Source organism: Pongo abelii, chromosome 10 (genome assembly GCF_028885655.2).
Source record: "Pongo abelii isolate AG06213 chromosome 10, NHGRI_mPonAbe1-v2.0_pri, whole genome shotgun sequence".
Taxonomy (NCBI): Eukaryota; Metazoa; Chordata; class Mammalia; order Primates; family Hominidae; genus Pongo; species Pongo abelii.
The window spans coordinates 26,253,837-26,280,634 of record NC_071995.2 but is presented as its reverse complement, the minus strand read 5'-3'; the positions used below and the strand labels follow the sequence as shown (position 1 = coordinate 26,280,634).

Sequence of the window (26,798 nt, the reverse complement as noted above, 5' to 3'; positions counted from 1 at the left end):
TAGTAACTTGCTAGTAGCTTGTTCCCTGTTCTTCCAATGCTTCAATTTTGTTGCTTTAAAAAAATTATATTCTTTTTCTTTGAGATTATACTAATATTTCCTAATATTCATAAGCTACATTGTGGTTTACCAAATGGTTTCACATGAATTATCTTAGTTAATCTCGAAAATAACTCCATGGCATAGAGGTACTATTAGCCCAGAAAAGATAAATGGTTTTTCCAAGGTCCTTTTTTCAGTGAATTTAAATCTGAATCTTAGACTCAAGACTTCTGCCACTTTGTTCAATGGAATTAAATGGAAAATGATTAGATAACTCCATACTTTCATTCTTGATTTGGATATTTTTTAGATGGGTTCATTGTATTTCATCTGAAATTTGAATTTCTTAAGTCCCATTTCTTCCAAGGATAATTGCAAAAGTAACAGTTCCTCTGTTCAGACATGAAAATCCCATCCATTCCTCCTCACTTGTAATTTGACAAGTCAACCTGCTCTCTGGCCTATAGGAGGCTGACTATTTACATGATTTTTATTTAACCCACAGCCATAAACCACGATGATATGATTTGCATGTTTGTCTATGCCAGTGTTTAACGATTCTGACATACCTCTTCCTGTAGAATCCGAATCTTCAGAATCAGAGCCCGGTTTTCTGTCTCCTAATTCATTGTGAGAAAAATAATTAAAACATATTTAAGATGTTTATGAAAATACCACATATTTACCTTCAAGGCTGACATTCTCTACCAACTTTAAATGTGGCATTCACCTATCACAAATGAACCTACTCTGAAAATATTTTCAATGTGGGGTTAAGCCTTGGCTTACAGGTTCTTGGGGATCTAAGTGAAGTCATTCTCCTCCTGGACTCAATGTAACTATGGTTGTTAGGGAGGAAAAGACAAAAGAAACAAAAAAGTAACAACCTGGCTTCTTTCCCTGCTACTTCATTTATGACAGGTAGTTGTAAACTCAGCTATTTAAATAGCACCTTGAAATCACAGAGCTCTAGCATTCTATTTGAAGCTGTGGATATTCTCAGATTCAACATCATCACAACATATGAGCATCAAAAACTGTTTTATAATTAACAGCCTCAAATTCAGAATCATCAGAAAAAAAAATCAATATATTTCAGGACAGGCTATTTGCCAAAATGTTAACAGTAAATTTCATGGGTAGGTTAAGAATTTTGCAAAACTTTTTATTTGTTAATATGCATTTATTTTTATAAAGTAAATAGGCATTACCTTTATAATATAAAAATGAAAGAAAAAATATCTCAAGCTAGGATTTCATTGACACAATAATAAACACCTGCTCCCCATCCATGTACTTAAAATCTGAATACCTGAGTTCAATTCTGGCCCTACTTTTTTTTTTTTTTTTTTTTTTTTTTTTTTTTTTGAGCCGAAGTCTCACTCTTGTTGCCCCTGCTGGGGTGCAATAGTGCGATCTCAGCTCACTGCAACCTCCGCCTCCCGGGTTCAAGTGATTCTCCTGCCTCAGCCTCCCGAGTAGCCAGAATTACAGGCACTTGCCACCACACCTGGCTACTTTTTGTATTTTTAGTAGAGATGGGGTTTCACCATGTTGGCCAGGCTGGCCTCGAACTCCTGACCTCAGGTGATCCACCCACCTCAGCCTCCCAAAGTACTGGGATTACAGGCGTGAGCCACCGCGCCCGGCAGCCGTACCATTTTTTAAAAAATTGACAGATAAATAACATCATATGCTTTTATCATGTATAACATGATGTTCTGAAGTACATATATACCATAGAATGGTTAATTTAGCTCTATCATTTATTAGACAATTGACTTTGAACAATTAAAAACTTTCTCTGGACTTTATTGCTCTATTACATTTTTTAGTATACAAAAATATAGCAACTTCTGTTTCTACCTTACAGATTTTCTGTTACTACCTATGAGATGAAGTATTAACTAAGTCTTTTAAAATTATAAAGCACTACAAAATGCAGATGATTAGGATTCTGTATCTAGGACTCTGAACTTTATTTTTATTTATTTATTTATTTATTTTTTGAGACCAAGTCTCAGACACCCAGGCTGGAATGCAGTGGTGCAATCTTGGCTCACTGCCACCTCCACCTCGTAGGTTCAAGCAATCCTCCCACCTCGGCCTCCCAAGTAGCTGGGATTACAAGTGTGTGCCACCACGCCGGGCTAATTTTTATATTTTTAGTTGAGACAGGGTTTCACCATGTTGGCCAAGCTTGTCTTGAACTCCTGACCTCAAGTGACTCATCCGCCTCAGCCTCCCAAAGTGCAGGCCAAAATTCTGCACTTTAATCAATAGCAATTTAACATTACCAATTCCTAAGAGGAAAGAAAGGACATTGAATGCTTTACATGCGCTAGCTCATTGATCCCTCCCAGCCCTAGGGTAAATAGTATTGTTATCTCCATTTTGTCTAGGAGGACCCAGGGGCTTCGCAGGGTCACAAAAGACCTGGCATTCAATGATCTAGTCCCCATATTTTACTACTGAGGCAAGAGCTAAGCTAAACAAAGTTATTTTGTTTGTGGGAGGTCGTAAGGGACTGCCACAAGGCTGGAACCAAGTCTCTCCATGATTTAAAGACTCTAAAAAGTTTTGCAGCTGATACCTGAAACAAATTAGTCGGAATGACTTTCAGCAACTCCTTACCATAGTTAATGATACTAGAGTACTGCTGGAATCTATCAGGATTTTGAAGATTATTACTAATTCTTTATACAACAGTTGAACCTTCTCAATAAAAATGATCACTTCTCTGGCATCTGACTTAAAGTTTAGTCTAAATGACTCCTTTGCTCTGAAATTATAAGCCTGTGCTTACTTAGCGTAAGGAATGATTTATGGGGCTTCTTAGTAACCTGTAAGTACTGAGAGAACTGTTTTTTTTTTAATCTGAGAAAAAAGGTGAAAATTTCACAGATTTTTTTTTTTAATTCAAGTGATTTTTAGTATCAGATGCTTTTGAATTCTCTTATCGACTTTAGGAGGCATTCCAGATACTTTCTGGATCTTCACAAACTATTGTGAATGTGACTGAGAAATATGTAAAAAATTTAAATCTTGATTGAAAAGGAGGCCAAGCACAGTGGCTCGTGCCTATAATACCAACACTTTGGGAAGCTGAAGTGAGAGGATCGCTTGAGCCTGGGAGGTCGAGGCTGGAGTGAGCCATGATCCTGCCACTGCACTCCAGCCTGGGCAACAAAGCAAGATCCTGTCTCAAAAAAAAGAAAAAGAAAAAAAAAAAAAGAAAAGAAAGAAAGAATGAAAAGAAAAAGAAAGAAAAGGAAAACACAGATTTAAAAAAATCCTACCTGCCTTTACTTTTCTAAAGTGTTACCAATTCATTCATTAGGGTATTGACTTCTGATGTTCCACTGAATAAGTCCTCTTGTATATTTCAGTTATGTAAATTACATGCCAAATTCAAAGTAGTATAATAGATGACTTACTAATTGTTTGCTCTGGGCTACAATCATGCTCTTCTGCTCTTCTGAAGCATTCATACTAAGTTTCAGTTCCTCCAGTTCTTCTTTTAACAGATTTATTCTCATAATAGCCTGGTGGGCACTGTGGGGGTGGGGGGAGAAGGCCATGAGCAAAACCTCAAATATAACCGTCAAAGACACTAAGAACAGCCAAGGACTATTTTGGACCCAAGTTGAAAACCACTAAAGGCTTAAACCAGATGCCCGCATAGTAAAAATATACCCATGATCTTTCAGTCCTTGGAAGGGAAGGAATTTGGAGAAAATGGGGAGTGGGGAATGGAGACTAGGGGGAAAACAGACAAATGTATTCCTGAAGCTAAAGATTTAGAGGATCCCTTTGAAAATCATCACTGGCTGAATTACCAGGTTCTTTCCCCCTACTAAGAAGATGTAATGTTAGTTAATGCGGTTCCACAAATATTTATTGAATAATGCCATGTTCTAGGTGCTCTACAATGCAGGCTATGATGGTGAACAGAAGGGACATGGTCCTTGGCCTTATAGAGCTTACATACTACGGAGGGAGATGACAACTAAACAAATAAATAATTACCAAGTCTTTATTTGACATATTCTATAAAGAAGTTTATCCTACTGTTGATTATAACAAAGCATTGGAAAAAAAACCTAAACATCCACCAACAGGAAACCGATTAAATGAATTATGGTAATCCATATCATGAAGTTACCTACTTGCAGCTCCCATTAGATTACAGACTGTTCCCTTAGGAACAAAGGCTTCAAAGAAGATACAATTTTTTTCCTAAGCAATTACATTGATCATTTAACAAATACTAATTGAGTGCTGAACCTGTCCCAGGCACTGTGCTAGGCAATGAAGAAGGGAAGGATGACTGAATCCAGAGAATTCTACTCATCCGGAGTTTATAGCCTAGTGGGGTAAACAGACAATCATAATGACAATACAGTATGATAAGAATCAAAAGAAATAAGGGTTTCCAGCTTTTAGGCAACTAGAAGGAAGGTAGTGCTGTTCTACAGTAGGTATTCTAGGCTAAACAGGATGAATATGACATAGTTCCTCCCATCAAGGAGGCCACAGTGATATAAACAGGATGCAGGGAAATACTAGGTAGAAAAGGGCAAGGTTCCTGGCGAGGGTTCCACCCTCAAGCCTGGACCCACGGCCTTAAATGAGAACTTTGCATCCCTGTTTTCCCACCTGAATGCTGCCTTTTGGCCCACTATGCCCCCTATCCTGTACCCACAAAAACTCCAAGCTCCACTGGCAGAGGAACAGAGCAGTGTGGAAGAGGAGAGAAGAAGCTCTGAACATCAAGAGGAGAAGAGGCAGCTGGACATCAGAGACTAAGGTCAGAGAGAAGTTTGGCCAGGGACTGTCAGAGAGGAGTTTGGCTGGGACAGCTAAACTCCAAGGGAAGATTATCTTTCCACACCATCCCCTTTCTAGCTCCCCATCCTGCTGAGAACCACTTCCACCATTCACCATCCTTCAAGTCCATGTGACCTGATTCTTCCTGGATGTTGGACAAGAACCTGGGTACCAAGAGGGTAGGGTGTAAAAGGCTGTCACCCTGATCCTCCACTGAGCTAGTTTAACTATTACCTGTCCATAGATGGCAAATGCTAAAAGAGTATTGCTTGTAACACATGCCCTCTGGGGCTCCAGAGGTTGTGGGCAACCCCTAGATGCTGCCACAGGCTGGTATGGGGTTTGTTCCTCCTGGCACCCAAAGGCACTCACCCCAGCTCCTACAACTGCTCACCTGCATGCTCCCCCTCCTGCAAGGGGTTTGAGCATGGCAGCTGAGCAAACAAGCCATCCTGGTTGCAAGTCCCACGAGGCGGTCAAGGGAACCCTCCCGCCTCAACAGTTAATACAGAAAGCAAATTACACTATGATGGGACAATTGGACAATACCAAAACTAGGTTGTGGGAACCCAAATGAAACAGACGGTCTTCAGAAAGGATTAGGGGAAGAAGAAAAGAGAAAGACATGTGACTTAATTTTGTAGACGGTGGCATTCTGATTGCCCATCTGAATTCTCCAGCCTTTCTGTCCATTATGTGAGTTACTTAATTCCTTTCTGATATATTTCTTGACTGCTTATTTAACCAAAGTTAGATTCCAGTGCTTGCAACCAAAAATCCTCACCAACATATTCATCCAAAGCAGTTTTGTTAAAGAAACTTTGTATTTTTATATTTCAGTTAAATAATAAATAAGCCAATTGTGAAATGAAGAGGACTTGAGGTAAGCAATTTTTTTAAAGATTAGTTTGGAGACTGGACTGGACAAGGTCAAAGATTTTGAGGATGAGAATGCTTTAGTGAAACATATGACTGGGCATGGTGGCTCTCTCCTGTAATCCCAGCACTTTGGGAGGACGAGGTGAGCAGATTGCTTGAGACCAGGCATTCAAGACCAACCTGGGCAACATGACAAGACCTTGTCTCTACAAAAACACAAAAATTAGCCAGGCATGGTGGCACGCACCAGTAGTCCCAGCTACTTGGGGGGTGGGGGGTGAGGCCAGAAGATCACTTGAGTCCAGGAGATGGAGATTGCATGCAGTGAGCTGAGATCGTGCCGCTGCACTCCAGCCTGGGTGACAAAGTGACACCCTGTCTCCAAAAAAAAAAAAAAAAAAAGAAACATTTCCACTCAAAAACTCATGCAGAAATGTTCATGGCAGCAATATTCCTAATAGCCAAAGAGTGGAAACACTCCAAATGTCCATCATCTAAAGAATGGATAAACAAAATCTGATATATCTATGCAACTGAATATTATTCAGCCATAAAAAGAAATGAGGTAGTAATACATGCTACAACATGGATGAACCTTAAAAACATCATGCTAAGTGAAATAAGCTACACACCAAAGTTCACATATTGTATGATTCTATTTATACGTAATGCCCAGAATACACTAATCTACAGAGACAGAAAGTACAATAGAGGTTGCCAGGGGCTAAGAAGAGAGGAAATGGAGAGTACCTGCTGATAAGTATGGAGTTTCTTTTTGGAGTGGTGAAAATATCCTGGAATTGGATAATGGTGATGATTGCACAACCTTGAGGATATACTCAAGTTTTTTGTTTTTTGTTTTTTGTTTTTTTTTTGAGACAGAGTCTTGCTCTGTCACCTAAGCTGGAATGCAGTGGCACGATCTTGGCTCACTGCAACCTCTGCCTCCCAGATTCAAGTTATTCTCTTGCCTCAGCCTCCGGAACAGCTGCAATTACAGGCTCGTGCCACCATGCCCAGCTAATGTTTGTATTTTCAGTAGAGATGGGGTTTCACCATGTTGGCCAGGCTGGTCTCAAACTCTTGATCTCAAGTGATTCACTTGCCTCGGTCTCCCAAAGTGCTGGGATTACAGGTATGAGCCACCATGCCCAGCCAGAGAATATACACTAAAAACACTGAATTGTATACTTTAAGAGAATGAATTTTATGCTATGTGACTCTCAATTTTTAAAAGGTTTTTTAAAAAAAGAAAAAAGAAATGAAAGTTCCCAGCACACTGGACCCCACTGCGGCTCACCTTTTTACCTGAAGGCGCAATTCGGTACAGTCCTCTGATAACCGGCTGTTAGTTTCTTCCAGGGTTTCCAAAGCCAACTTAAACTTATTATTTTCTTCTTCAAGTTTTCGTTTGTTGAAATGAAGGTCTGCTACGTAGGCAATCAAATCAGACACCTCTCTGCAAGTGAAAGAATAGATGAGAATAACCTTCACATCACTAATTCCTTCTAATAAAATAAGGTATACTGTTAAACAAACCAAACTTTGATATTCTGGTGAGTTTTTTTTTTTTAACTTTACCCTCATCTGTCATCGTAAACATAATTTATATAATAAATAGCTATTCAGATTTTATTATAATAGCATCAAAGATGTTACCCAAAATTTCCAAGTAGCCATTATTTGCCAGATGTAAAATCAACTTCTACAGTTTTTGTTGATTCTTTTCCCCTTCACTCTCAACATTTGTCTTCTAAACTGAAGAGTTCCTATTTCTGCCTGGAATATGAGAGATCTTGAAATAAATGGACACAATATTTACTTTTTTTTCATTTTTTGAGACAGAGTCTTGCTCTGTCGCCCAAGATGGAGTGCAGTGGCATGATCTTCCGCCTCCCAGGTTCAAGCAATTCTCCTGCCTCAGCCTCCAGAGTAGCTGGGACTATAGGCATGCACCACCATGCCCAGCTAATTTTTGTATTTTTAGTAGAGATGGGGTTTCACCATGTTGGCCAGGCTGGTCTTGAACTCCTGACCTCAAGTGATCTGCCCGCTTCAGCCTCCCAAAGTGCTGGGATTACAGGCATGAGCCTCTGTGCCCAGCCTATATTCTTTCAGTGAAGGGATCTCGGCAGGTTTACCTAGGAAACAATTCCTAGAGTCATATCATTGTAGTCTGTGGCTCACAATTCAGTACTCATCTTTCCTAACGTTTTGTGTAACTTGTCAATGTTTATGAGCATCATTTGCTGTGATATCAGTTCACAAATCCTTTAAGAGTCTGGACTGTGTGTTTCATGGAGCCCCAGGCCTCTTTTTCTTTTTTGCTATCTTATCCCAGGGCCTAGCTCAGGTTGAGAACATAGTTCCCACTCCACTTTTCTTTTCTTTTTTTTTTTTTTTTTTTTTTTTGAGATGGAGTCTTGCTCTGTCACCCAGGCTGGAGCGCAATGGCACAATATCAGCTCACCGCAATCTCCACCTCCCGGGTTCAAGCCATTCTCGTGTCTCAGCCTCCCAAGTAGCTGGGATTACGGGCACGTGCCACCACGCCCGGCTAATTTTTGTATTTTTGGTAGAGACGGCATTTCACCATGTGGGCCAGGCTGGTCTCAAACTTCTGACTTCAAGTGATCCATCCGCCTCGGCCTCCCCAAGTGCTGGGATTACAGGCGTGAGGCACCGCGCCCAGCCCACACCACTTTTCTTTACGGATATACCTGAAGTGGCAAAGATAAAATAAGGGAGAGGCAGAATCACTCTCCTTAATACCTAAAACTTACACATGTCGTGGAAAACAGCTTTTCTCATTCCTGCCTAAAAGATTCTACTAAAGAAGTGCTTTAAAATAATTTCCAAAAGAGCGTAAGGTCAATATCATAACCCTACTTCAGGTGGAACTTTTTCCCTACAGAAAGCACAGGAAATTAATGAAGGAGAAGGGTTTCATGAGAGAGCAAGTGATTTTGGATTACTAGTCATACGAGAATTTGTGTTCCTAGTGAAACTCTTTCTAATGCAGGCATTATTAGAATCAGTTAAGAATTTAAAATCAATTATGCTAGCTCTACTGCAAAAAAAGAGCAAAGTGACTTTATCGTAACTGAAATACGTAGATTTATGAAATAAACAAGAAAAATGAAGTTGAAACACTTGCGAAAGCAGAGTAAGAAGGCTTACAAGACTCCTTTAGATGTTTCTCCTCCCAAAGCCTCGAAGCTCCCCGACGTAGAATCTGTTATATCTGTGCTCATCTTCACTGAAACACATACAAGAGTTTTATGAAAAAAAATCATTTTCTCCAAACCGTAAGAAAACAGAACAATCCTGAAAAAACATATACATACTTGTTCCATCTGATTTTATGCCATCCTGTTCAAAAACAGAATCATCGATGCTGCTGCTTAATCTATGATTCACACCTTCCCTGTAGCCAAAAAAAAAAAAAAAACACAAAACCAGTGAGCTAGGATTCTTTGCCTGACCAAGTTTTGTCCCTTTTTTTTTTTTTTTTTCAGATTTATGCTCTGTACTTTCCTTTTCAGGTAATTCCTTCTGAGTTAAAAAAATATATATTCATTCAACAACTATTTGGAGCTCAATACTATGCTAGGTACTTTGAGTGATAGAAAATAGTTTGTGTTCCTAGTGAAACTGTTTCTAATGTAGGTGGTACATTAGGCATTACCTCCACCATCCATACACTTTTACCTAATATGAAAAAGAAAACACATAGGCAGCGTATGATTAGGAGATGTGGGGGTCTCGGTGGATTAGGAAATAGACATAGGTTGGACTGGTAAGTGGAGACTTGTGGAGGTTGCAAGATCATGGGGCTTAAGAGATTGAGAAGGAAATACATGAACAACGAATACTTTGGGATACACTGACAGGGATACATTTTCCCTTTCTCATGGAGAATCAAATAGAACCTCAACTAATTTTACTTTGGGCATTTTACTTCTGGAATCTGGGAAACCCTCTGTACAGGCTGTGCAGCGCACACACTCTAGCTTGAACTGCAAAATAAACATATTAACATTTCGACCATTTCCTTTCAGAGGCCTATATTATAATTTAAGTTTTGTTACTTAACCTAAGCACCAAATCCTCAAGCTTCTCTCTGGAATAGCCACAAAATTCAACAAATATATGTTTACATCTCATTGTTTGTCATTGTGAGACGTCTGTCACAAGTTGGGGGAGTGAAAGAACTCACACAGAGTTCTGACTATTCTGGTGTTCACACTCATCCCCATTTCTGAGTTTCTGCTCTTATCTTCTGTATTTCTAGCGCCCATGTTTTTTCCTTTATACTTGTTATAAAAATGTTCTTTTGTCTTCATGCTGTTTCATAATTATTAATATTTTTATTATACACACTTAAATATTTTGGAAATATTAAATTCTTAAGAAAACAAAAAATTAGGCCGGGAGTGGTGGCTCACTCCTGTAATCCCAGCACTTTGGGAGGCAGAGGAGGACAGATCACGAGGTCAGGAGATCGAGACCATCCTGGCTAACACGGTGAAACCCCGTCTCTACTAAAAAATACAAAAAATTAGCTGGGCATGGTGGCAGGAGCCTGTAGTCCCAGCTATTCGGGAGGCTGAGGCAGGAGAATGGCATGAACCCTGGAGGCGGAGCTTGCAGTGAGCCGAGATTGCACCACTGCACTCCAGCCTGGGCAACAGAGCAAGACTCTGTCTCAAAAAAAAAAAGAAAAAGAAAACAAAAAATTAAAACCATTATGCAAAAATAATCATTTTGGCATAAATTCTTTCTAACATTTTCCTATGCATATTTTTATTTCTTCCAAAAATGGGATTATACTACATGAATAGATCTATGACCTATTTATTTGAAATAATTACATATTAATTTCTCTTATCAAATATTATTACTTTGAATGACTAGTATTCTAGTGTATGGAAGCACTATAATTTGTCCAATTGTCTCTTTTTAAATATCTAGATTGCTTGTATTTATCACTGTCATAAACTACCTTCTATATTAGCGTTTACAATTAATTATCTTTCTTAAAGTTACATTACTTCTCAAAGAGCCTGCCTTTTGTCTTTTGTTTTTGTTTTGGAGACAGGGCCTCGCTCTCTTGCCCAGGCTGAAGTGTAGTGGCTCTGTCACAGCTCACTGCAGCCTCAAACTCCTGGGTTCAAGCAATCCTCCTGCTTCAGCCTCCCAAGTAGCCTGGACTATAGGCACATGCCACCACACCTGGCTAATTTTTTAATTTTTTGTAGAGACAGGATCTTGCTAAGTTGCCCAGACTGGTCTCAAACTCCTGGCCTCAAGTGATCCTCCCGCGCTGGCCTTCCAAAGTGCTGGGATTACAGGCACGAGCCACCACACCTGGCCAAGACTGCATATTTTTAAGGGCCTAATACACATTCCTAAATTGCTCTTAAAAAAACTATGCTAACTTGCACTACTACCAATAATATATGGGAGGGCTTATTTCTCCACCCTTTTCACAGCCCACCACATGGGCTAGAGTCATTTTTTAAAAATCTTTGCTAAACTCATGGGTAAAAATGGTATATTATCTGTATTTGAGGTTTTTGATAACACTAACATTACTTATTTCTATATATTTATCTTGCCTTCATGAATAACCTGTGTATGGCATGCAACATTTCAGTCATATTTTCTTAAGTTATCTATACATCCTAATCCTACCAGAAATCTGGTAAGTTTTTCCATTCCTTGGGCTTGACATTCCCTATTTTTGAGATGGAGTCTCACTCTGATGCCTAGGCTACAGTGCTATGGCACTATCTCAGCTCACTTCAACCTCCACCTCCCGGGTTCAAGCAATTCTCCCGCCTCAGCCTCCCAAGTAACTGGGATCACAGGCGTGCACCACCATGCCCAGCTAATTTTTGTATTTTTAGTAGAGACAGGGTTTCACCATGTTGGCCTGGCTGGTCTCCAACTGCCAACCTCAGCTGTTCCACCTGCCTCAGCCTCCCAAAATGCTGGGATTACAGGTGTGAGCCATCACGCCCAGTCAACATTTTCTTTAAGCAAATCCTAGCATGCATCAGCAGATAGCTGAAGATTGGTGGCTGAATAGGAGGGATAGGAATTAGGTTTCTTGGCCAGGTGCAGTGGGTGGCTCACACCTGTAATCCCAGCACTTTGGGAGGCCGAAGTGGGCAGATCAGCTGAGATCGGAGTTCAAGACCAGCCTGGACAACATGGTGAAACCCGTTCTCTACTAAAAATACAAAAATTAGCCAGGCATGGTGGCACACACCTGTGATTCCAGCTACTCTGGAGGGTGTGGCGGGAGAATTGCTTGAACCTGGGAGGCAGCAGTTGCAGTGAGCAGAGATTGCATCACTGTATTCCAGCCTGGGCAACAAAGTGAAACTCCATCTCAGAAAAAAAAAAAAAGGAATTCGCTTTCTGTGGAAGAAGACACACATCTCCAGCATCTACCAAGGGCACCTGAGATCATGGGGTGCCCTTCTCCTCCTTTACCTTTTTCTTTTTCCTATTCTACTATTCTTTCTTTTTCCCCGTAGCCTCCCTATATTCTAGGATTCCAAATTACATTCACTGACTAGCCCCCTGCCCTTAAAAGGGAGTCTATTATTGAATTTAAATACATTTGGAGATTTGATAGTATCAATAATTCGCCTGACTCGTATGTCAGCTCAATTCTCTGTGAGAATATCACATGTGCTCCCCACTAATCACAAGAAATGAATGCCAGCAGTGGTTCCCAAAGCATGTCCAGCCCACTCCCAGCATCAATATCATCGGAAACTTGTTAGAATGTAAATTATCAGGCTTCACCCCAGATCTGCTGAATCATGATGGTGGGGCCCCAGCAATCAGGTTTAACATCATTCAGGTGATTCTAATGCATGCTAAAGCACTGGACAATAGTATTTCCATCAACACAGGAAACAGTGATTAGCATAATTGTAATCAATTGTTAAAATAGAACCTTAAACTGCATCCCACTAGGACTCTGATTACCATTTGTTTCCACAGTAAGCCATCCAGTCTTTCATCATGGCCTGGAAAGTTTCCATGTCCACATGTGGGTCTCTCTTCTCAGGATCAAGCATGTTCCACAACTGCTCAAGGCCACTGTCTTCAGAATTTTGGCTAGTTGTTTGTCTCAGGAAATCGATTATTTTGGCCACTCCTACTGAGCCTTTGGAAAAAGAAGAGCAGATCAGTTCTGAAAGACAGAGAAAGTTATATTTTTAACAAGTGAAGCACCTATCCCTTTTATGTCTCCTGATCCTAGAAACATGATATATAACCCTGGCAGTCCTGTGGAGCTGGCACAGTATATTGTAAAGAACACTGGCCTTGGGCTAAAGTCTAATGGACCTAGTGTCAAATCTTGGCTCTGAAGATTACCAGCTGTGTAGTTTTGGGAATATTAACCTCTCTGAACCTGGTTCTTTATCTGAGATGGGGACGATGATACCTATCACACAGAGTTGTGAGGTTTAAATATTGATGATATATGTAATCAAGAATTTCTTGTGGGAAGTGACCAAAATGACATTACATTTTTTCCTTTCAGTTCCTTAAAAAGCATTCAGTGAAGGAAGTTTTTTCTCTGCTTTAGTTAAAATTTCAATCTCAAGTGAAAATTTCTAGTTTTTAGGGGGTGGAGGAGGCATTTTTAGACAGTCATCCCTACTATCACATTCAGAAAATAAAATCATCCAAACTATGTTAGTCATTGACACACCAATCTTTTTTAAACATAAGACTTTTCTTTTACTCCCATCAAAGGCCTGCCTTGGGCTGGCTACTTGCAAAGGGGAGGGAAAAATTAAGTAGAAGTTTGAGAGGGCAGATGCCACAGAGAAGGTTCTTCCCTTAAGGAAATAAGGATAGACCATGACATCAGAAAAAAAAAAGTCTCTTAATTAGAAGGAGGAGATACTCATAAAGGAGGCTGAATAACTTCAAAGTTATTAATAACTTTAACGTTACTTAAACTTAACATGTCATTTAGATATGACAGTATTAGAGAAATAAAATGACTAATACAGTTATTTAGAGAGAGAACTGTTTTTTTTTTTTTTTTTTTTGAGACAGGGTCTTGCTATGTTGCTCAGCTGGAATGCTCCCGGTTCACTGCAACCTCAATCTCTTGGGCTTAAGCGATCCTCCCACCTCAGCCTCCCTAGTAGCTGGGACTACAGGCATGTGCCACCACACCCAGCTAATTTTTATATTTTTTGTACAGTTGGGATTTCGCCATGTTGCCCAGGCTGGTCTTGAACTCCTGGACTTAAGGGATCCACCTGCCTGGGCCTCCCAAAGTGCTGAGATTACAGGTATGAGTCACTGTACCCAGCAGAGAATTGCATTTTTTTGTTTGTAGAAGAACTGGAAAGCAAGCTGGAAAGCCAGCAATAATCCATTTATCATATTTTCCTCCACTAAAACTCTAAGCTCTCTGTCGTATCAAAACTAGAAAGGCTTCCTGTGATGGTTAATTTTACGTGTCAACTTGAGCCACGGGGTACCTAGATATATGGTTATACATTATCTTGGGTCTCTCTCTGAGGGTATTTTTGGATGATATTAACATTTAAATCTATAGACCAAGTAAAGCAGATTGTCCACCTAATGCAGGTGGGCCTCATCCAACCAGTTGAAGGCCTCAATAGAACAAACAAGCTGACCTTCTCCCAGGTGACAGAGAATCTCTCCTGCCTGCCTACCTTCAAACTGGGACACTAATTTTTTGTTGTTGTTTTTTTTTTGCTTCTAGACTTGAATTGAAATGTTGGCTCTTCCTTGCTTCAAGCCTGCTGGCTTTTGGATGGGAATTACACCAGCAGCTCTCCTGGTTCTTAGGCCTGTGGACTTGGAATGGGACTAAACCGTTGGATCTACTGAATCCCTGGCTTGCTGACACCCTGCAGATCTTGGGACTTGCCTGCCTCCATGATCGCATGACCCAATTCCTTATAATAAGTCTCTTTAGCTAGCTAGATTAAGTTGACAGATACAAATATAAATATCTCTTCCCACCAGAGAGCCCTGGCTAATACACATCCCATTTCCCATCAGTGAAGCTTTCTTATTTTCTTCAGAGAAGTAATTTCTTAAATCCTGTCCAAGCAGAGAAGCTCTCTGGGAACAAATAAGCCCCACTCATCCTAAAGAAATAAATAAGGGTACATGCAAATATTTTGCTACAAGTGTTCAATACAGTGATTTTATATGTAAAATATTTTTTATAGTTTTGGGATTTTTTGAGACAGAGTCTCACTCTGTTGCCCAGGCTACAATGCAGTGGCGTGATCATAGCTCATTGCAGCTTCAGCCTCCTTGGCTCAAGGCATCCTTCCACCTCAGCCTTCTGAGTAGCTGGGATTACAGGCGTGTGCCACCATGCCTGGCTAATTTTTAAAATATTTTTTGTAGAGACAGGGTCTTGCTAGGTTGTCCAGGCTGGTCTTGAACTCCTGGCCTCAAGTGATCTTCCCGCCTCAGTCTCCAAAATTGCTGAGATTACAGGCATGAGCTACCATGCCTGGCATATCATAATTTTAAAAGCAGAAAAAAAAATAATATCCAATTGAGATGGATTGGTTAAACATGTTACTTCAAAAAATGGTATAGGATATGAAGAAAATTTTTTATGCAGACAAGTACTCAAATTATTAAATGAGAAAAAAGCAGATTATAAAACAAGTTTGAAAACATTATCACACATACTAGAGAATACATAGTATATCATTTAAAAAAAAAGGATGACCAAGAAAACATCTTACACTATCTTTAGCAATTATGTTGCTCTGCTAATTTTTCTTTTATTTTGAGATGGAGTTTCACTTTGTCTCCCAGGCTGGAGTGCAGTGGCACCATCTCAGCTCACTGCAGCTTCCACCTCCTGAGTTCAAACGCTTCTTGTGCCTCAGCCTCCCTAGTAGCTGGGATTACAAGCGTGCGCCACCACGCCTGGGTAATTTTTATATTTTTAGTAGAGATGGGGTTTCACCATGGTGGCTAGGCTGGTCTCAAATTCCTGGCTTCAAGTGATCTTCCCACCTCAGCCTCCCAAAATGCTGAGATTACAGGATTGAAGCACTGTATCCAGCCTAAATTTTTCTATTTTTAGTAGAGACATGGTTTCACCATGTTTCCCAGAGTGGTCTCAAACTCCTGGGCTCAAGCAGAGCCTCCACCTTGGCCTCCTAAAGTGCTGGGATTACAGGTATGAGCCACCCCACCCAGCTCCAATTTCGTATTTTTAAAACTGGTAGATAAAGAGAATCAATCAAGCTTTTATCCTGCCTCTCTCCTTCAGGACACCAGTATAGCAAAATAGTTCATAAAGCAGAGTAGAGTTTCTCATTATAGATTTATTTCAGGTGATACATTAGGAAGGAATGATAGAATATTGCCATTTGCAGCATCTAATGAAAATATAGGTCTAGGCCTTCATCATCAATAGTTGCCTTCTGTTGAAAACACATGACACCATCTATGTATTTAGGTTGATGCAAAAGTAGCTGTGGTTTTTGCCATTACTTTCAATGGTTAAAAACTGCAGTCACACTTGTACCAACCTAGTAGAATTCTTGCCCCCATAAAATAAAAAAAAAGAAAAGAAAAACCCTCAAACTTTTATCTGATCATATTTCTAACTATAGGAGATGGAGATACAGGTTGTGTTCCTACAGATACACAATCACCAAATTTCAGATTGTGGTAAACTATGAAATAAAAGAATGGGCTGGGTGCAGTGGCTCACACCTGTAATCCCAACACTTTGGGAAGCCGAGGTGAGTGGATCACCTGAGGTCAGGAGTTTGAGATTAGCCTGGCCAACATGGTGAAACCCCGTTTCTACTAAAAATACAAAAATTAGCTGGGTGTAGTGGCGGGCGCCTGTAATCCCAGCTACTTGAGAGGCTGAGGCAGGAGAATCACTTGAACCTGGGAGGCAGAGGTTGCAGCGAGCCAAGATCACACCACTGCACTCCAGCCTAGGCGACAAGAGTGCCCAATCAATCAATGGATGGGGTTCCTTAACAGATAACAAAATGCAAAAAACAGATGGAAAGTGAAACACAGAGATAAGGTAGACAACAAACTGCAATGAACAAACCTTTCTTGGATATTGGCTTGAACAGTAAAACTGTTTAAGAAAAAAAGGATATGTATCTATCACATAAATGAGAAATGTTGACTACTAACAAGACATTTGATAATAATAGAAAAGTATATTACTTTTAAAATCGTGATAATGGCATTGTAGTTGTGTTTAAAATTAGTCAATTATCTTTTAGAAATATGTACTGAAATATTTGTGGATGAAATACTGTGATCTCTGGGATTTGCCTCAAAATAATCCAGAGTAGAGGAGAGGAAAATGAGCAGGGTTAGAAATGAGACATAATTGGTTATGACAAATACATAAGGATTCATCATAGAATTCTACCTCTGTATATGTTTGAAATGTTCTATAACAAACAACTATGAGTTCAAATAAAACAAAACTATATTGACAGGAATTGTGGAAAGATATACAACAAATCACTAACAATGGTTACTCAGGGAAACAGGATTACCAATTTTTTTTCCTTCTTTTTGCTTGTCAGTATATTATTAATTTTATTACAATGAGCATGAATCATTTATATACTTAAAATTACTTGTGGAATTTTTTTTTCTCTCAACTTTTAGGCTCAGGGGGTGTATGTGCAGGTTTGCTACATGAGTAAATTGCGTGTTGCTGAGGTTTAGTGTGCAAATGATCCCATCACCCAGGTACTGAGCATAATACGTGACTGGTAGTTTTTCAGCCCATGCCTCCCTGCTCAAGTAGTCCCCATATCTATTGTTCCCATCTTTGTTTCCATGTATATACAATGTCTAACTCCCACTTAAAATTGAGTACATGCAGTGTTTGGTTTTCTGTTCCTGCATTAGTTCGCTTAGAATAATAGCCTCCAGCTGCATCCATGTTGCAGCAAAGGACGTGATCTTGTTTCTTTTTCTGGCTGCATAGTATTCCATGGTGTGTAGGTACCACATTTTATGTATCCAGTCTTCTGTTCATGGGCATTTGGGTTGATTCCCTGTCTTTTCTATTGTGAACAGTGCTGTGATGAACATATAAGTGCATATATCTTTCAGGTAGAATGATTTATATTCCTTTGGGTACATACCCAGTGGACAGATTGCTGGCTCAAATAGTAGCTCTAAGTTCTTTGAGGAATCTCCATACTGCTGTCCACAGTGGCTGAACTAATTTATATTCCCACCAGCAATGTGTAAGTGTTCTCTTTTCCAGATAACCTCACCGACATCTGTTGGTTTTTGACTTTTTAATAGTACCCATTCTGACTGGTGTGAGATGGTATATCATTGCAGTTTTGATTTGCATTTCTCTAATAAGTAGTAATCATGAGTTTTTTTTTCATGTATTTGTTGGCTGCAAGTACGTCTTCTTTTGAGAAGTGTCTGTTCATGTCCTTTGCCCACTTTTTAATGGGGTTATTTTTTGTTTGTTGAATTGTTTAAGTTACTTATAGAGTCTGGATGTTAGACTTTTGTCACATGCATGGTTTGTGAATATCTTCTCCCTCTCTGTAGATTGTTTGTTTACTCTGTTGACAGTTTCTTTTGCTGTGCAGAAGTTCTTTAATTAGGTCTCACTTGTCAATTTTTGTTTTGTTGCAATTGCTTTTGGGAACTTATTAATAAATTATTTGCCAAGGCCAATGTCCAGAATGGTATTTCCTACGGTTTTTGTAGTTTCAGGTCTGGAAATTTTTTAAAAAACACATCTCAAAAATAAAAATTAAAGAAAAACAGAAGTGAAAGCCCCAAATTAACTAAAAATTTTGAGTTAAACTTGTATAGTGGTTTTACATATTTGAAAAGCATATTTCCTGTGGGGCACCACCTATGACATGTAAGTAGTTTCAATAAATAAAGATGGTAAGTCAGCTGATAAGCTCAAAAAGAATCATTCAAGTCACTGTTAAAATATGCTGATGCAAAACAGGTACGGGGAAATTACAACAAAATAACCAAGCCCTAGAGAGCAAACCTTATTCCCAAATTAGGTGGCATCTATCACATACGTAGACACAGACAGCGAGACCCACGCACAACCATTTCCCTTTCTCTCACAATAGAAAGTTCAGATGACTTGGCGAGTCCTACCAAACATTTAAACAGATAATTTTTAGCTTACCTTTCCGTTTTACGTCACATGCATTAAAAATACTTGTGAGTGCCTCTTCTTCACAGGCCCTGTTGATGCTGTATGTTACATCTTCTTTACCATCATCAGCTTCTTGTTTCCATCCTATTAGAAGAAAAAGTTTGTAAATCCTGATGCTTTCTGTGCTATAATGATTAATTTTCCTTTTTCTGGTTTAACAAAGAAAACCTATCATAATAAACAGCTTCCCCCTTAGATATAGGGAAATACTCCCCTATATCTAAGTATTCCCATCATGACGTTCTGTTTTGTTCTGGAAACAAACATAGTTAAAACAGAAAGGAAAAGATAGATGATTCCATCCAAACTTTAATAATGTAGATTTTTCAGTTCAGGTATTCTAAAAGTACATATGCTTATTGCTGTATTGGAAGGACAAACATTAAAAGATGAATATTTACCATCTTCATTCAGAGATAATTTTTTTACCACTGAATTCTGAGGATCAAAACACTTCAAGCTTTGACCAAAGGTGGAATCCAAGTCAAGTGTTAAGGTACTAAAATTATTTTCACTACAATAGTTATTCAAATCCTTGTTAGAGAAAAACTCTGCTTTTCTGATCTGTGACATCAAAGATGTATAATTCTTGTTGCTCTGTGACTTCGGCTTTGAGACGTTTTCAGAACTTGTGAGAATAACAGAGTATGTTGCAGTCTCAGGGGAGCTGAGGTGAGAGGTGGATGGGGTTCTTGGAGTTATTATTTGAGGCGATGAAATGAAGGCATCGACTTCCTCAGAACTTGACCAATGAGAGTCGGGTGTAGGAACACAAGCAGCAGTCATTTTCCTCAGTACCTCTTCAAAATCTTTCTTGGTGTTGGTCTGTGGGCTATCAAAACTGCTACATTGGTATTTGATAATCTGCTGAACTGGATTCGAAATAGCTTCTCTCTTGTGGATGGCTCTGATCTTTCTACAAATGCTTTCCACTGGGTTATGCCCCTTCTCAGTTACATTCCTTGGAGAGGCCATTGTTGACTTTCCTCCAAGTATACAGACGAAGTGGCTAAAGTACAGGCAAAAGTAGATACATATTTAAAAGTCAGCATTTTCCTAACAATAATTTAGCAATAGGCAATTTATTCCCAAATCAGCTTTGGCAGGATCATGACAAGATGTTCAATTTCTCTAAGCAAATTTGCCATGCATTTAACTTTGGCCTCCAAATTTCAGGAAAATAACAGCTAACATATATAAAATATTTATCAAGTGCCAGGCACAGTACTAAGCTCTTCATACCCATCAACTCATTTCATCCTTAAAACAACTCTTTGAGATAAACGTTACTACTTTCTCCATTCTCTGGCAGAAAGAGAATAAGCAACATACCCCAATAAGTGCCACAGCTCAGATTCTAACCCAGGCAATCCAGCTCCAGAGGCTAGATAACCGTATTGCTTTTCATTTATAATAGGGCAGGTGACAATGATGCTAACAACTCTCATTTCAATACCTACCATTGGTATTGTACTGGTTGCCCTCTATTCAGAACTTAACTAAATATGCCCCATATTAGGTGTTTTATGTGTATTATGTCTAAATTTCACATAAACCCTATCAGTTGTGTGGAAATATCCCCCTTTTCTAGATAAGGAAACTAAGAATCAGAGAGGCCAAGTAATTTGCTAATGGTCCCATCTCTAAGATTTGAGTCAAAGAATGTCTGACTCCAGCATAGTTTTATTGCATAGCAAGATATATGACCTTTAAAAAAAAGGGCATAATCTCACTTCTTATAGTAACTCAGAAATTTGGAAATACATTCAAAATTTTACCTAAACTAGTAAGATTTAAAATAATCTAGGCTGGGTGTGGTGGTGCGTGCCTGTAGTTCCAGCTACTCGGGGGGGGTGTGGGAGGGTCACCTGAGTATGGGAGGTCCAGTCTTCAGTGAGCCATGAAGGTGTCACCACAGGTACTCCAGCCTGGGCAACAGAGGGATGGATGGATAGATTAGATTAGATTAGATTAGATTAGATAGATATTTTTTAAATACTCTAGGCAAAAGGTTAAAATAGTTTGAATAGTTACAAAAAAGTAGTTGAATAGTTATGGAATTACTGATTTCAAAAACTATGATTTTTTAGGACATTAACAGAAGTTTCCATGAATTTTTTTTTAATCCCCTAATAGAGAATGAACAATAATACAGAAATTTTAAAAGCACTATAATTGGAAGGGGTATCTAGAATTACTGGGAAGAAGAAAATACTCAAAATCCTCTGAATCTTACTTGATCTTCAATATCATGGCCACCAGTTCTAGCCAGTGTAGTTTCCACCAACAGAATCCTTTACCACTTAAGTTAATGACCATCTCTCAACCTTTCTATTGTTTCCTGACAATACCCTCCTTTCCCTCTATTCAAGAATGATCTCTTGGCTGCGCATGGTGGCTCACGCCTATAATCCCGACACTTTGGGAGGCTAAGGTGAGTGAATCATCTGAGGTCAGGAGTTCGAGACCAGCTTGGCCAACATGGTGAAACCCCATCTCTACTAAAAATACAAAAATTAGCTGGGCATGGTGGCGGGCGACTGTAATCCCAGCTACTCGGGAGGCTGAGGTAGGAGAATCGCTTGAACCTTGGAGGCAGAGGTTGCAGTGAGTGAGCCGAGATCATGCCACTGCACTCCAGCGGCAGGGGGACAGAGCAAGACTCTGTCAAAAAAAAAAAAAAAAAGAAGAAGAAGATCTCTCAATGTGAAGTCTAAAATATATTCCTCTCTTGAAATTCTAGAATCAGTTTTTAATCATGGGACTCCATTCTTTCTGATCTCTCCTAGGATTTATAATTGTAACATACATTTTGTCATTTAATTCAATGTTGTCTTCTATTCTTGGATTGTTTCCAATGTGTGTGCATGCCTTCTCCTCAAAAATACTTTTTAATTCTTGTACTCAAAACCATGATGTGATTTTTTTCTAGATACTCAATACATTATTGTTGGCACAACTGATAATCTACAGTTATATATTAAGTATATAATTAGTGGGCTTATGGACTTATCCCCCAGCTGCTGTGATTGTTGGCTCCCAACTACTTTCAGGATCACCTTTTCTGGAGAACTTCCCACCTTGAATAAACAAGAGCTGCTCAGTTGCTCCAGGGGGAAGGTAGAAGTGCAGCAGTAGTAATGACAGAAGAGGCTTCACCCTTGAACACAAAGCATTCCAAATCTACAGTTGACTGACTTAGCAGGAACACATCTGACTTCCCTATGTCCAGCAAAGAGCCGTATAAAACAGTAGTTAAGGCCGGGCACAATGGCTCATGCCTGTAATCCCAGCACTTTGGGTGGCTGAGGTGGGCAGATCACAAGGGCAGGAGTTCGAGACCAGCCTGACCAACATGATGAAACCCCATCTCTACTGAAAATACAAAAATTAGCAGGGCATGGTTGGTGCATGCCTGTAATCCCAGCTACTCAGGAGGCTGAGGCAGGAGAATTGCTTGAACCCAGGAGGCGGAGGTTGCAGTAAGCTGAGATCATGCCACAGTACTCCAGCCTGGGTGACAGAGCGAGACTCTGTCTCAAACAAAACAAAACAAAACAAAAAGAAAACAAAACGGTAGTTAAGTATCTGTCAGTGTTCTCAATGTGAGTTGACCGTTTCTCCCTTATAGAGCCAGAATTTAGGCACAGGTTGGGCATGAGGCTAAAAGAGGCCCCAGAACTGGAACCTCATGCTCCCAAATCCTGTCTACTCCTGTCACTGAACGATGATGTGGTATGCTGTTCAAGCCATAACAAACAGTCTCACTTTGTAGGCATTTGTAACTGACCTAGATTAATGTTCCTAGCACATAAGGCACATGTTTCTACTTGCATTTCCAAGGCATTTTTTATCCTTTAACCATCTGTTTTCATTTGTTTATTTATTTTTGAGACAGGGTCTTGGTCTGTTACCCAGGCTGGAGTACAGTGGTGCAATCATGGCTCACTGCAACCTCCAACTCCCCAGGCTCAAGCAATCGTCCTACCTAAGCCTCTCAAGTAGCTGCGACCACAGGCGTGCACCACCACACTTAGCATTTTTTTTTATTTTTTTGTATTTTTAGTAGAGACAGGGTTTCACCATGTTTCCCAGGCATTCTTCCACTGTCTTCTAAACTTTCCTGACTTACCTAAGTGAGCCCTGCTTCGTGGTTGATAAGCTAAACCTTATAAAGAGTGCACTGAAAACAATGGCTCTTCATGAGCTACCAAAGCTGCATAAGATTAACTTGTTTTGCTTTTTCTAATATAGAGCAGAACATGGGTGGGAGTTTAATAAATAAGATGGGGTGATAAAGATTTCAAAATTTGTGTCATCTTCTCCATATGCAGCTTGGAAATATCTCCTGTCTCTTCTGTCTAAACCTCTTAACGTCTTTTTAAATTTTCGATCCTGGTAGAAAGGATTAGCTGCAATCTGCCAGAATACTTAAAAATACAAGCCCAACTTGCTTTGTACAGTAACTGCCTTTGAAAAGGCATTAAGTGAAAAATAAGAACTGAAAGTGAATTGTACTAGGAGAATCAGTTTCTTGGAGTCTATCTCTTTTAAAAGGAATTTCCCACTTAGCGATCTTAGTTGATTATTTACTACATAAAGATGGTACACTTGTAGATATCCCAATGGCAAGAACTGCTTCTTTTGCTTTCAAGTTCTATGAACCTCAGTTGCATTTTCCATGGTTTTTAAAATTCTTTTTAATATTCTAGAGACTGGGTCTCTGTTACCCAGGCTGTAGTGCCGTGGCTATTCACAGGTGTGATCATAGCACATCACAGCCTCAAACTCCTAGTTTCAAGTGATCCTCCTGCCTCAGCCTCCCAGGTAGCTGGGATTACCACACCTGGCTCAGTTTGTATACTTTTAATTAAAATACATTTTTTTTGAGATGGTGCCCCCTCTGTCACCCAGGCTGGAGTGCAGTGGCACAATCTCGGCTCACTGGAACCTCCACCTCCCAGGCTCAAGTGATCCTCCCACCTCAGCTTCCTGAATAGCTAGGATCACAGGCACGTGCCACTACGCCCAGCTAACCTTTTGTATTTTTGGTAGAGATGGGGTTTCTCCCTTGTTGCCCAGGCTGGTCACAAACTCCTGAGCTAAAGTAATCCACCCAACACAGCCTCCCAAAGTGCTGGAATTACTGGTGTGTGCCAATGTACCTAATATATTAAAGTAGTTTTAATATCCATCCCTTTAGGCAGCCAACCAATATTTATTGAATTCCTGCTAAGTGCTAAGCCCTGTGCAAATACTGGGGATACAATGATGAGGAAAACAGTATCCTAAAACTCGTAGTCTGTGGAAGATACAGCTATGAACAAGTAAGCCACTAGAGCTATTAGGTTAAATTTAGGAAGCCCAATAAAATTTTAATCTCAGATAAACAATGACTAATTTTTTAGTGTAATTATGCCCCCAAATGTTGCACAGGACATAGTTATACTGGAAAATTATTTGTTGTTTATTTGAAATTCAAATTTCACTGGGTGTCTTGTATTTTTTTTTTAGCTAAATCTGACAACCTGAAAAATCAAATAAATAATTACATAGTCAGGAGCCATGAGAACCTATAATAGGAAATTATCCCAGCTTGGGAGTGAGGCTAGGGAAAAATTCAGGAGCATCTATTATGTGGCTATCATATGCACTGCACAGAATGTTATACATATTGTTTGCTATTTCTAGAGTTATAAACAGAAAATTAAGAAGTGGAACTATGAATCTGTTAGTGGAATTTCCACTTGGATTCATGTGAGCTAAATGTAATGTAAAATGATGTTAGAGATTATCGATACTGCTTATGTTGCTAATCTTTTTTATTCCTCCTATTGATTGAACTACGCTTCGTTGCTCTGGCTTATAGATTCTGAGTCCCATTATTATTATTCCCTCATTTTCTTGTTCCACGCAGTCAAAGCTCTTGAATCAACACTTTTCAACCATCTGCCTGATCCAAAACTATAAAGCAACAAGTAAAATCCTCTAACACATGGCAACATCTGTAAAACAAGTCTGACTTGATTCTTACCTAAAGTTATTCTTTACATATTTGATTTTCACCACTGGTGTAACTGCAGACTTCAACATCAACCTCTAAGACATCCATTCTCTTTGGGACTTATAGAAATCTACATTTGTTCTGACTTCAATGAGTTAATCTACCATGTATGTACAATGTAGACAATATTTCTTATTCTTTAGGAATGTATATGTAAACAACATGACATAATTTGTATTTATCAATATCTATATTCTTCAATCACTAAGAAAGTTGCATCTTATTGCAAAGAATGGCATATGATATATACAGAGGTACAAAAGCAGAATCCTTGAAAAAGCTGGCAGATTTCAGGGTGATTCAAAAGGCTCTCTAGAAAGCTTTCTGAATCAAATTCTAACTCCAAAGAGATTATGTTAACAATGTAATTATCTTTCCTGTTTTTTTTCTTTAAAATGTTTTCCTCCCTTTACTAAAGTTATTTATTGAACATTGAACTTCCAAACCTTAGATCAGGCAGGCTGATTTTTAAAATCGTTCAAAACTTGATTATGAAAGCCAGTCAATCATTCATGACTCATCTACATGAGATCCTATTGGTAATTAATGCAAAATCCTTAATATATGTAAAAAAAGTTTAAGTATGTGTGTAGATAGACAAGAGATTCCTTTTGCCAAAACAACCCTTCACTAATGATTAGATGCCACTAAACTCTTCATCAAAACCTAAGAAGAAACATCTGTTCACCGAGACATTCCCAGGAAACCCATCTTTAGTGAGCTCAGTGGGAGGGCAGAGCATGGTTTTCTGCTTAACCAGTGAATTTTATATCTGCCAAATTAAACTGTTTTCATTCTCTTTGTGACTACTATTTTATGTGATAAAATAATAACACTTCTTCCTGCCATTTCTAGGATAGATGATAGCAGCTGTTAATCAACATCATTTGCAAACCACAAGTACCAGATTTAGTAAATGCTCAGCAAGTCTGTCATCCGCAACCTTTCTGATTATTAATAAATGCAAGCTGGCATAGGCTAGAACCTTTCCTCCCACCATTCAGTTAACCTTGTTATATTAAGCTTCTTGGCTGGGTCACACCAAGCTTACTATAAACATCTCTTATTGGAACAATTCCTAAAATAGCAGAGTGACACATGCTTCTGAAAACTGTTCTTCTGTCTCACTTCTTGTTATAAGAAGTCTGGCTTTCTTCTCAGAGAACAAGACCTACAATAAATCTCTAGCTTCAAGAATTCAGGTGCCTCCAAGGTTCTTACAGTCTATAAAACTACGTCACCGCGTTTCACTAACACACGTTCCAAACGACCAAGTCTGAAAATGACAGGGCTAATTTAAATTTCCAAAAGCTCCATTGAAAACAATTTGAGATTTGCCTGTGGTGACAGCAACATATCTGGGGAATCTCACTTTATCACTCTCAGCTACCCAACTTTTTTCCCTATTTGTAGAGTGTTTTTCTTTTCAGATTTGTTTCAAGTTTTCAATGAACTCTGTTGAACCTCTAATATAGACTGATTGGAGGTTTGTCCCTTTTACCACAAGCATTTTGAGGTTGAGGGACAACAGAACAGCCTACGTCTGATATTGCTTTTCCCTGGTTAGGGCGGTACTTTCTTGGCCTTCGATGACTAAAGGCCAGCATCAGCCAAAATTTAATTATTTTGTTGGGAAAAACTCACCACCTTATTTTCGCTTGACTTTACCAGTGCTCCAAGAACCATCTGAGAACTGGGAAGAAAGTGGAGACCTACAGGTCAGATGATGTG

At 39.3% G+C, this 26,798-nt stretch overlaps 1 protein-coding gene across 1 annotated transcript in view; it reads right to left on the bottom strand.

The window, feature by feature from the left end:
* Positions 1-19,978, bottom strand: part of IRAG2 (inositol 1,4,5-triphosphate receptor associated 2) — a 104,733-nt gene extending 84,755 nt beyond the window's left edge. Inside the window, exons 1-8 of the mRNA XM_054526964.1 lie at positions 19,405-19,978; positions 18,974-19,087; positions 12,760-12,940; positions 9,099-9,178; positions 8,932-9,010; positions 7,052-7,210; positions 3,480-3,597; positions 612-662 (exon numbers count right to left, since the gene is read on the bottom strand). Of these exons, the coding sequence (XP_054382939.1) occupies positions 612-662; positions 3,480-3,597; positions 7,052-7,210; positions 8,932-9,010; positions 9,099-9,178; positions 12,760-12,940; positions 18,974-19,087; positions 19,405-19,978 (1,356 nt within the window). The remainder of the gene's footprint in view (positions 1-611; positions 663-3,479; positions 3,598-7,051; positions 7,211-8,931; positions 9,011-9,098; positions 9,179-12,759; positions 12,941-18,973; positions 19,088-19,404) is intronic.
* Positions 19,979-26,798: the final 6,820 nt, after the last annotated feature.